The sequence below is a fragment of the Oncorhynchus kisutch genome, linkage group LG1, assembly GCF_002021735.2.
Source record: "Oncorhynchus kisutch isolate 150728-3 linkage group LG1, Okis_V2, whole genome shotgun sequence".
Taxonomy (NCBI): domain Eukaryota; kingdom Metazoa; phylum Chordata; class Actinopteri; order Salmoniformes; family Salmonidae; genus Oncorhynchus; species Oncorhynchus kisutch.
This window is the reverse complement of record NC_034174.2, coordinates 20527576-20540193: the sequence shown is the minus strand read 5'-3', so window position 1 is coordinate 20540193 and position 12618 is coordinate 20527576. Positions and strand designations below refer to the sequence as shown.

The 12618-nt window shown below is 43.4% G+C and overlaps 1 protein-coding gene across 1 annotated transcript in view; it reads left to right on the top strand.

Annotated features, from left to right (window-relative positions):
- Positions 1-12390, top strand: part of LOC109908919 (caM kinase-like vesicle-associated protein) — a 95414-nt gene extending 83024 nt beyond the window's left edge. Inside the window, exons 5-11 of the mRNA XM_020507750.2 lie at positions 489-627; positions 3080-3200; positions 4520-4595; positions 6677-6813; positions 6994-7072; positions 9350-9437; positions 9658-12390. Coding sequence (XP_020363339.1) covers positions 489-627; positions 3080-3200; positions 4520-4595; positions 6677-6813; positions 6994-7072; positions 9350-9437; positions 9658-10068 — 1051 coding nt within the window. The 3' untranslated portion in view covers positions 10069-12390. The remainder of the gene's footprint in view (positions 1-488; positions 628-3079; positions 3201-4519; positions 4596-6676; positions 6814-6993; positions 7073-9349; positions 9438-9657) is intronic.
- The last annotated feature ends 228 nt before the right edge of the window (positions 12391-12618 follow it).

Below are 12618 nucleotides of genomic sequence, written 5' to 3'. Positions count from 1 at the left end.
GAACTTCTCTTCTGCAGCCTTCATTTGGTATTCAGATATTATTCATTTCTGGTTGCTCCATATTCTCATCAGTCTGTGTTCTTGGGGATTTATTGCATTACCATAGATACATTAAATATATGATACTCATCTCCTCCAGGATTGCATTGATTTGTGGGTCTGTAATTCTGCTCATAAGGTAAACTATCAGAGATCAGAGGAGAATCCAGTGTTGAAATGAATGGAATCATCACATTCAGCAAGTTTGGTGGATTCCATGATTTTGTTGACTCTTAAAGTCTTCGCCCTTGGCGAGGCTGTAATTTATATGGTAATTGCATAGTAATGCAATTTTTCAACCATATTTTCACACGTTCAAAGTGTGTCTGTGTCAGTTGTATTTTTGAAAAGTATCTGTGAATGCTTTGATCCAGAGACATTGTCAGGCTCAAAGCATCTAGGTCAGTAGGTCAGCACCATACTTCATCCCGCTCATGTTCTTCCCACAGTGCTACAGGCAGAGAGGTATTTGATTGGATCCTGGACCAGGGCTACTATTCCGAGCGTGACACCAGTAATGTGGTCCGTCAGGTGTTGGAGGCCGTCGCCTACCTTCACTCCCTGAATATTGTCCACAGGAACCTCAAGGTACTGAGCCCTGGGGCCTCTGATGGTCAAGGGTAGGACCCCAATATAATGTAAATGCCTGAATGTTGTCCTTCTTTTAAATGCCACAGGTTCTTTAAAAGTAATTGATGTGTTGAATTACTGTAGGTTGGAGTATATACAGTATATATATACTGTATATATACATATTGTTGTTTTCGCTCTGTACTCCAGCACAAATATCACACCCCAAGAAATGCTAACCTCTCACCATTATTGTAATGGTGAGAGGTTAGCATTCTTTTTTTAGGGGGGGGGGGGTGATATTTGTGCATCTAACTTTCTCACTCATCATTAAACATGATTCATTCAGGATCATTTGTAATCATGGTAGCATCCACATTAATGTAGAAGTGTTTAGAAACATATTCTATTCTTATTTACAATACAAGTTACTCCAAAATGACACAATGCATTATTTATCATTAATTTATACTGTGCACAAAATGATTTGAAACAACCAAAATGAATATGGGATCAAATACTTTACTTTTTACTACTTTAATACACATAAATGAATTTGTCCCAATACTTTTGGTGCTGTAATTTCTAAACGATTCTCCCAATATAGATGAAAATACTCTCAAATGAAAGCTGACAGTCTGCGCTTTAACCTCACAATCATTGTATAATTTCAAATAGAAAGTGCTGGAGTACAGAGCCAAAACAACAAAAACAGAAATGCACTGTCCCAATATTTTTGAGGCTCACTGTATATACTATATACAGTGCCTTCAGCAAGTATGCACACCCCTTGACATTTTCCACATTTTGTTGTGTTACAGCCTGAATTTAACATGGACTAAACTAACTTTGATTTCCCTTTGGCCTACACACAATACCCCATAATGTCAAAGTGGAATTATGTTTTAAGAAAGTTTTACAAACAAATTAAAAATCAAACACTGAAATGAATTGAGTCAATAAGTATTCAACCCCTTTGTTATGGCAATCCTAAGTAAGTTCAGGAGTAAGAATGTCCTTAACAAGTCACATAAAAAGTTTGCATGGACTCAATCTATGGCAATAATATTGTTGAACATGATTTTTTAATTACTACCTCATCTCTGTACCCCAAATGTACAATTATTTGTAAGCTCCCTCTGTCGAGCAGAGCATTTCAAACACAGATTCAACCACAAAGACCATGGAGGTTTTTCAATGCCTCACAAAGGGCACCTATTGGTAGATGGGTAAAACAAAAGACATTGAATATCCCTTTGAACATGGTGAAGTTACTACTTACACTTTAGATGGTGTATCAATACACCCAGTCACTACAAAGATACAAGCGTCCTTCCTAACTCAGTTGCCGGAGAGGAAGGAAACTGGTCAGGGATTTCACCATGAGGCTAATGGTGACTTTCAAACAGTTACAGAGTTTAATGGCTGTGATAAGAGAAAACTGAGGATGGATCAACAACATTGTAGTTACTCCACAATACTTACCTTATTGAAACAGTGAGAAGAAGGAAGCCTGTACAGAATAAAAACATTCCAAAATATGCATCTTGTTTGCAACAGGGCACTAAAGTAATACTGCACAAAATGTGGCAAAGCAATTAACTTTTGTCCTGAATAAAAAGTGTTATGTTTGGGGCAAATCCATTACAACATATTACTGTGTACCACTATCTTCAAGCATAGTGGTAGCTGCATCATGTAATGGGTATGCCTGTAATCGTTAAGGACTGGGGAGTTTTTTGTGATAAAAAATAAACGGAATGGAGCTATGCACATGCAAAATCCAAGAGGAAAACTTGGTTTTCAACAGACACTGGGAGATGAATTCAGATTTCAGCAAGACAATAATCTAAATAAGAAGGCCATATCTACACTGGAGATGCTTAACAAGAAGACTGGGAATGTTCCTGAGTGGCTGACTTACAGTTTTGACTTAAATCTGCTTGAAAATCTATGGCAAGACTTAACAATGGTTGTCTAGCAATAACCAATTTTACAGAGCTGGAAGAATTCTGAAAAGATTAATGGGCAAATATTGTACAATCCAGGTGTGCAAAGCTCTTAGAGAAATACCCAGAAAGACCAACAGCTGTAATCACTGCCAAAGGTGATTATAACATTCTTGTCTCAGGGTTGCAAATACTTATGTAAACATTTCTAAAAACATGCTTTCACTTTTTCATTATGGGGTATTGTGTGTAGATGGGTGAGACATTTTTTTAAATACATTTTGAAAGGCACATTTATTATGCAAAACTATTCTTGATAAGATTGATTCAGTGGTCTTGCTTTGTTTGAACAAAAAAAATTGGACTGTCATTTTTCGGCACTTGTGTGACACTGAAGTGTTTGACTGCTTCAATGTCTACCTTAAACAGTGATGAAGTCTGCTCTAAGTCTATATGTTTGAATGAGATTACTTTAGTAAAACTTTGGCAAACTTTAGCTGTCGTCCTGTTCTTTTTCTCAGCTGGAGAACTTGGTGTACTTTAACCGCCTGAAGCACTCCAAAATAGTAATCAGTGACTTCCACCTGGCCAAGCTGGAGACCGGGCTCATCAAAGACCCTTGTGGAACCCCAGAGTACCTGGGTAAGGACTGGGGAAGGGATTAGTACCTGGTTAAGGACTGAGGAAGGAGCGGGGAAGGGATTAGTACCTGGGTAAGGACTGAGGAAGGAGAGGGGAAGGGATTAGTACCTGGGTAAGGACTGGGGGAGGAGAGGGGAAGGGATTAGTACCTGGGTAAGGACTGAGGAAGGAGAGGGGAAGGGATTAGTACCTGGGTAAGGACTGGGGGAGGAGAGGGGAAGGGATTAGTACCTGGGTAAGGACTGGGGGAGGAGAGGGGAAGGGATTAGTACCTGGGTAAGGACTGAGGAAGGAGAGGGGAAGGGATTAGTACCTGGGTAAGGACTGGGGAGGGATTAGTACCTGGTTAAGGACTGGGGGAGGAGAGGAGGATGGATTAGTACCTGGTTAAGGACTGAGGAAGGAGCGGGGAAGGGATTAGTACTTGGGTAAGGACTGGGGAAGGATTGAGAGAGGGATTAGTACTCGAGGAAGGACTGGGGAAGGATTGGGAGAGGGATTAGTACCTGGGGAAGGACTGGGGAAGGAGCTGGGGAGAGATTACTACCTGGGTAAGGACTGGGGAGGGATTAGTACCTGGTTAAGGACTGGGGGAGGAGAGGAGGAGGGATTAGTACCTGGTTAAGGACTGAGGAAGGAGCGGGGAAGGGATTAGTACCTGGGTAAGGACTGAGGAAGGAGGGGGGAAGGGATTCGTACCTGGGTAAGGACTGAGGAAGGAGAGGGGAAGGGATTAGTACCTGGGTAAGGACTGGGGGAGGGATTAGTACCTGGGTAAGGACTGAGGAAGGAGAGGGGAAGGGATTAGTACCTGGTAAGGACTGGGGGAGGAGAGGGGAAGGGATTAGTACCTGGGTAAGGACTGGGAAAGGAGCGGGAAAGGGATTAGTACCTGGGTAAGGACTGGGGGAGGGATTAGTACCTGGGTAAGGACTGAGGAAGGAGAGGGGAAGGGATTAGTACCTGGGTAAGGACCGAGGAAGGAGAGGGGAAGGGATTAGTACCTGGGTAAGGACTGGGAAAGGAGCGGGAAAGGGATTAGTACCTGGGTAAGGACTGGGGGAGGAGAGGGGGAGGGATTAGTACCTGGTTAAGGACTGAGGAAGGAGCAGGGCAGGGATTAGTACCTAGGTAAGGATTGGGGAAGGGATTAGTACCTGGGTAAGGACTGGGGGAGGGATTAGTACCTGGGTCAGGACTGGGGAAGGAGCAGGGTATCTTCGAGATTTGGTTTTGGGGAGAAGTTTATGGGAGTGCAGAAAAGCATTTGTGAGAGAAACATCAATAAATAACCCTTAACTGTGTTTGTGTCCCTGCAGCACCAGAGGTGGTTGGGAGACAGAGATACGGCATGCCAGTGGACTGCTGGGCCCTGGGTGTCATCATGTACATCCTGTGAGTGGTTTAATTATCGGCATACAGTGGGGTAAAAAAGTATTTAGTCAGCCACCAATTGTGCAAGTTCTCCCACTTAAAAGATGAGAGAGGCCTGTAATTTATTTTCATCATAGGTACACTTCAACTATGATAGACAAAATGGAAAAAAAATCCAGAAAATCACATTGTAGGATTTTTAATGAATTTATTTGCAAATTATGGTGGAAAATAAGTATTTGGTCAATCACAAAAGTTTATCTCAATACTTTGTTATATACCCTTTGTTGGCAATGACAGAGGTCAAATGTTTTCTGTAAGTCTTCACAAGGTTTTCATACACTGTTGCTGGTATTTTGGCCCATTCCTCCATGCAGATCTCCTCCAGGCAGTGATGTTCTGGGGCTGTTGCTGGGCAACACAGACTTTCAACTCCCTCCAAAGATTTTATATGGGGTTGAGATCTGGAGACTGGCTAGGCCACTTCAGGACCTTCTTACGAAGCCACTCCTTTGTTGCCCGGGCGGTGTGTTTGGGATCATTGTCATGCTGAAAGACCCAGCCACATTTCATATTCAATGCCCATGCTGATGGAAGGAGGTTTTCACTCAAAATCTCACGATACATGGCCCCATTCATTCTTTCCTTTACACGGATCAGTCGTCCTGGTCCCTTTGCAGAAAAACAGCCCCAAAGCATGATGTTCCCACCCCCATGCTTCACAGTAGGTATGGTGTTCTTTGGATGCAACTCAGCATTCTTTGTCCTCCAAACACGACGAGTTGAGTTTTTATCAAAAAGTTATATTTTGGTTTCATCTGACCATATGACATTCTCCCAATCTTCTTCTGGATCATCCAAATGCTCTCTAGCAAACTTCAGACGGGCCTGGACATGTACTGGCTTAAGCAGGGGGACACGTCTGGCACTGCAGGATTTGAGTCCCTGGCGGCGTAGTGTGTTACTGAAGGCTTTGTTACTTTGGTCCCAGCTCTCTGCAGGTCATTCACTAGGTCCCCCCGTGTGGTTCTGGGATTTTTGCTCACCGTTCTTGTGATCATTTTGACCCCACGGGGTGAGATCTTGCATGGAGCCCCAGATCGAGGGAGATTATCAGTGGTCTTGTATGTCTTCCATTTCCTAATAATTGCTCCCACAGTTGATTTCTTCAAACCAAGCTGCTTACCTATTGCAGATTCAGTCTTCCCAGACTGGTTCAGGTCTATAATTTTGCTTCTGGTGTCCTTTGACAGCTCTTTGGTCTTGGCCATAGTGGAGTTTGGATTGTGACTGTTTGAGGTTGTGGACAGGTGTCTTTTATACTTTTATAACAAGTTCAAACAGGTGCCATTATTTTTATTTTATTTTTTATTTTACCTAGGCAAGTCAGATAAGAACAAATTCTTATTTTCAATGACGGCCTAGGAACAGTGAGTTAACTGCCTGTTCAGGGGCAGAACGACAGATTTGTACCTTGTCAGCTTGGGGGTTTGAACTTGCAACCTTCCGGTTACTCGTCCAACGCTCTAACCACTAGGCTACCCTGCCGCCCCGGCAGGTACATGTAACGAGTGGAGGACAGAGGAGCCTCTTAAAGAAGAAGTTACAGGTCTGTGAGAGCCAGAAATGTTGCTTGTTTGTAGGTGACCAAATACTTATTTTCCACCATAATTTGCAAATAAATTCATAAAAAATCCTACAATGTGATTTTCTGGATTTTTTTCCTCGTTTTGTCTGTCATAGTTGATGTGTCCCTATGATGAGTATTACAGGCCTCTCTCATCTTTTTAAGTGGGAGAACTTGCACAATTGGTGGCTGACTAAATACGTTTTTGCCCCACTGTAGGGTCCCATATACTGTACTACTGCAAGAGGGGTTGGCTGTGAGTCTGCTCAGAGGACTGGGGATTAGATATAATACAGAAGGGCAACAGGAATACTTTACTGAAAGAGCCTATCAATGTAATCCACATGCTATGCTCAAAACTATTCAGGGAATATTATTTGTAGGGTATTACCCATTGCACCCTTTACATGACATTTATGCACATGGTATGACAATACAAGCTCATAACAAGCTTCTTTTGTCTTGTGGCCCTCAGGCTTTCAGGCAACCCTCCTTTCTATGATGAAACTGATGATGACGACTATGAAAACCACGACAAGAACCTGTTCAGGAAGATCTTGGCTGGGGACTATGAGTTTGACTCTCCATATTGGGATGACATCTCAGAGTCAGGTACATTTAAGATGAAGTGACAGGAGACTGGGTGAATGACAGTTTACTGGGTAAACAGCAATTCAAAAGGGAGGATATCATCTGTTTACTTTTTCATGTAAAAAATTATCATTTTTGTTCTCTGATTCCATCAGGAATAGTAACTGCTGTTTGTTGAGATTATGCTTTATTTTGTTTCAGCAAAAGGCCTGGTAACCCGTATGATGGAGGTAGACCAGGATCAGCGACTGACTGCCCAGGAGGCCATCAACCATGAGTGGTATGGAAAATATACATTATTAACACAGTAGCCTACTATTAGAGATATAACAGAAGACCAGGCCTCCTGTGTATCTCTCCAGCCCAGTGATGATCCATGGTACGAAGCCTCCAGTGATGAACCATGGTAAGAAGCCTCCAGTGATGATCCATGGCACGAAGCCTCCAGTGATGATCCACGGCACGAAGCCTCCAGTGATTATCCATGGCAGAAGCCTCCAGTGATGATCCATGGCACAAAGCCTCCAGTGATGATCTATGGCAAGAAGCCTCCAGTGATGATCCATGGCACGAAGCCTCCAGTGAGGAGTCATGGCGCGAAGCCTCCAACGACGGCCTCCAGACCGGAGCCTCCAGCGACGGCCTCCAGTCCGGAGCCTCCAGCGACGTCCTCCAGTCCGGAGCCTCCAGCAATGGTCTCCAGTCCAGAGCCTCCAGAGACGGTTTCCAGTCCGGAGCCTCCAGCGAGGGTTCCCAGTCCGGGGCCCGCAACGAGGGTGCCCAGTCGGGTGACCCCAGCGAGGTGCCCAGTCCGGGGCCCGCAACGAGGGTGCCCAGTCCGGGGCCCACAGCGAGGGTCCCCAGTCCGAGGCCCACAGCGAGGGTCCCCAGTCCGGGCCAGCAGCGAGGGTCCTCAGTCTGGGGCCCGCAGCGAGGGTCCCCAGTCCGAGGCCCGCAGCGAGGGTCCCCAGTCCGGGGCCAGCAGCGAGGGTCCTCAGTCCGGAGCCCACAACGAGGGTCCCCAGTCCGGTGCCCGCAACGAGGGTCCCCAGTCCGGGGTCGGCGATTAGGGTCCCCGCACCGGAGGTGCCACCAAAGTGGGGTGAGCCAGAGGTGGGGCGGGGTCTACATCCCGCACCAGAGCCGCCACCACGGATAGATGCCCACCCAGACCCTCCCCTATAGGTTCAGGTTTTGCGGCCAGAGTCCGCACCTTTGGGGTGGGGGGGGGGTACTGTCACGCCCTGAACTTAGAGACGTTTTATTTCTCTATTTGGTTAGGTCAGGGTGTGATGTTAGGTGGGCATTCTATGTTTTGTTTTCTATGTTTCTTTATTTCTATGTTTTGGCCGGGTATGGTTCTCAATCAGGGACAGCTGTCTATCGTTGTCTCTGATTGGGAATCATACATAGGTAGCCCTTTTTCCCTACTTTCAGTGTGTGTATTTTACTTTTGTTAGTGGCACTATAGCCCTGTAAGCTTCATGGTTGTTCGTTTGTTGTTTTGTTGGCGACATTTTAAATAAAAGGAAAATGGACGCTCAGCACGCTACACTTTGGTCCACTTCTTTCCACGGCCGTGACAGTACTATGGATGGAGATATACTGATGACCACAGGACTATAGAGATATACTGGATGACCACAGTACTATGGATGGAGATATACTGATGACCACAGGACTATAGAGATATACTGGATCAACTATTCAATAATCCGTATAATTTCTTTCTCCCACCAGAGATGTGTTTCCATCAAATTGACTTGTTGCAAATAAAAGGCTATGCATGAGGACATAATGCGCATAACAATTATTTTTGCAGTTAAATTCCTATATACGGAATAAAAAAGACAAGTTGCATGGATTTCCATCACATTTTCAACTCTAATAATGGTTTTGTCACAATGAAAGTTGTTATAAAGCTAATGTGCCCACTCTGGTTACTGGTCTTGGCACAATTGCTCTAGCCAACAGCTCGCAGATACAGTGTGGGTATCAAATCAAAGTTTATTTGTCACGTGCGCCGAATACAACAGGTGTAGACCTTACAGTAAAATGCTTACTTACAGGCTCTAACCAACGGTGCAATTTTTAAGTAGAAAATGTACTATGCTACGTACAAGATGAGATTTTAATGGATAATAGTGAGATTACGGCAGCCAAGCATCGATCATGATGTCACCAGAATAAGACCCTTATTGGAAAGGAGCATCAAGCTCATGACGGTGCACGTTCACCACCCTGTGAAGTTTTATTATTTATATTTCATCTGCATGCTTTCCTGAGTGGTAGTGGGAGGACCACACAACATTTCATCCCGTGACTCCATGTTTACTTCGGTATAATGGGTTTTACTGCTATTTTGCACGTAAGTAATTTTATCAACACATAAAGATCCCACCTTGTCTAGCGTATTTTGTTTTGTCGACATTTGGAAACAAATTTGCTGTTTCCATCAGGCTTGTCGTGATATTTTTTATCCGACGTACTATACCCACATAGAAAGGTTGGGTGGAAACCTATAGTGAAGTTACCTTTTCCCTCTTTATCTTCTCAGGATTTCTGGAAATGCAGCCTCAAATAAGAATATTAAGGATAATGTCTGTGCACAGATAGAGAAGAACTTTGCCAAAGCTAAGTGGAAGGTAAGCCTCTTTATCAGTTCTATTTTGTCATCACTGAAGGAGAGATTGAAGGAAACTATCTATCACACATTTTTTATAGAAGTTTTATGGGCCTTGAGAATTTGAAATGGGATACGTGATTGGTGAAAGTACAAGGCTTTTGAATTAGAAACATATTCTGTAAAATATATAAAATATATAGGCCTCTTGAGTTGAGTGTGTCTGCGACTGCCTCCCACAGAAAGCAGTGCGGGTCACTACCATGATGAAGCGACTGAGAGCGCCAGATAAAGGTGTTGACTCGGGGACTCCCGGCCCAGCAGTAGCAACCAGCCCTGCAGCAGGAGAACCAGCCCCAGCTCCAGTAGACCCCCAGGCTCCCAGTGACCCCTCTGCAGCCCCCGCTGTTGCAGCTCCTGAGGGGGAGCCTGCTGCTGTCACAGAGCCCCCTGCTGAAAAGGAGGCTGTGGCATGTGATGTCACTCCCCAGGCTGCAGCAGAAGTCACAGCTCCACCTGAGGAGGAGGCCAGCTCAGCGGAGGCCCCAGTGGAGGCCCCCGCCCCGGAGGAGGTTGATCTTTTGTCGCGGTGTAACGGAGAGGCCCCAACTCCCCTCCAACCGGCTGCTGAAGCTGGGGATGAGCAGGGTTAGACAGCCACCGCCCTCCTATGCCACCTTCACTCCCAGAGATCCTCCTTCCTGCACACTGTACATTAGCTGCTAGCATGGTGACACTGACTCTGCTTATCTCTCACTTGCAGCGTTAGTAACATCTCACAGAGCCTGTATGCTATCTTTCCTGAGTGTTGAATTTATCTGGCTACATTTTTATATTTATTCTGTCTTTTTAAAACAGCCCTCTGGCCTTACAGGGGCTTTTTATGTCTAATGCAGCCCATATTATGCCATATCATGTTGTTTTTTGGGGGGGAAAGGAGGTTTACGTTATAGCTAACAGCTACATATTTTCCTCTGAACTTTTGCCTTTTGTAATGAAAGTGTAATGTAATTATGCCAAACCTGCTTTGATTTCCTCTTAATGAAACATGTTTGGGAACTTTTCCCCCCGTCCTACTCTCATATTATTCCACTCCATTATCATGGCAGTCAATAAGGTAATGAACAGCTTGGCTTTGCTCTTGTAGTGTTGATTTGACATAATGATCTGTAAAACTCCTCCTTCACACCCCCCTCTAAACAATAATATATTTTTTGGGGGGGGGGGTGACCATTGCTCTCTTTGTTATTTTTTGTATACACTGATCAGTAGTTATGTTTGTGCTGCAGTAAGTAGGTTTACTGGGGGATGCAGCTGGCCCAGTGTTAGTGAAAGTCAGTATCCACGCCAGTACCACCCTTCTGCTTAGGAAAGAACCACATGGCTGTCAGTGTAAAGATTCTGTATATAGAAACCTTTGTAGAAGTAACAAAAACAGCATGTATTCTTAACTTTCGCTGTTAATTTCACATTTGTAAGCACTTGGTTAAAAAAAAAAACATACTAATCCTGCTACTGACCTTTAAACTGGAAACATGAAGGTATTTTGTAGCTCTTTATGAATTTCACAATTGGCCTCATATCCATCCTATGTGACTAGATTAACTTTTTCTATTTCTTTAAAATGTGTTTTACATTCTGTTTCTGATTCACCACTTCACCTGACTTATTCATTCTTATACATCCTTAATACGTGGATGTATTTATAAAGAAATATAATTTATAATTTAGTCTACAAGGAAAACTATTACATACATTTTTCTGTGTAAAAGCACCACTGTAAAAGGCATTTCTGCCCCCCACCAGCTTTGTGACACTTTTTTTGTTGCTTAAAGGAAACAGAAGAATTAAGAGCAATTGTGTTAAAACATCTTTAATATTTACAAACATATGTATTTATTTATCTATTTATTCATAGGTTTACTTATTCTCAAGATATTCATAACAATAATATGAAACAGAATAGTTGTCGGTTTATAGCCCGGCTCCCTTCAGTATGGTCGATAATAAGGTATGCAAGAGTTCTCTGTAATCGCCATACATTTTGCAATATTCAACTTGCTGCCGAAACTGTGATTATTCTCTTGGTGTCCTGTATAGAGTACAGTTCTCCATAGAGTGCATGTACAGTACGTACCTGTACGTTGAAAGCCTGTAGTCCGTAAGAACCGCCGATACCCTATCCAGATGGCCAGTCAATAACACATGGCCAGTGTCAAACAAGGCCGAGCCTAGATCATATTAGTCATGCTTGACTTGGTCCCCTCTTTCTGTACTGTATTTACAGTGCCATCCTCCATACAGCCTTCATCCTTCCTTGTCACAGCTAGACAGTGGTTTTATTAACAGTACACAGTAGCTATAATATACACAGTATATTCATGTGTTTTGTGGGTCCCTCTGCAGGTTACTTTTCAAGTTTTATGGAATATATATTTTAGAAAATTTGGAGCAATTATTTTCAATAGAATGCAGGAAGTCAAATTAAATTTGCTCCTTTTCTGAAGGAAAAATTGCTCCCCAGTCTATTGTTTATTCACATCTCTATCTACGAAAAGGTATTGATTGATTGATATGCATATTCAGAAACATTATTGAGATATAGCATTACACAATGTTTTATTTTGTCAAAACATTAGATTTCCCACGAAAAGCTTAACAGGAATATGTGAAATAAGTTGTGTGAATATACCATTTTGTGTCATTCATCCTCTTAAGACCACAAATAAATACTGTTACACAATCTAAAGCAATGCTTTGTTTCAGTGCCACTGTATGTAGTATTCCACATCTGTTCATTTCTCCATGCACTTTCTGATGTACCTGTTGTTTTTGATGTAATGTTCATCAGGACCAGTGGTCACCTGTAGGTTCTGACTGTTTCTCATGTGTAAGCTCTGTACTGTACTCGTTGACTGAGTTCATGACTTTGATGGTAATAAAAGTTTACCCATGGAATATCTGTGGCTATCTCACGTGTGCCCCTCAGCCATTTACTTTTCTACGATGTGCTATACATGGCCAGAACATGTCTTATCTAGAACGGCAAGCAACTATCCAATCCAGGGCAAAGACTCAGGGCTCGATTCAATCCGTATCGAGGAAGATCAGCGATATAGCGCAACTGAAATGTAAAGGTAATTTCTGATCGACCCAACATATACTTTGTTTACCGTGAATGCGGTCTCCGCCAATGCGCGAAC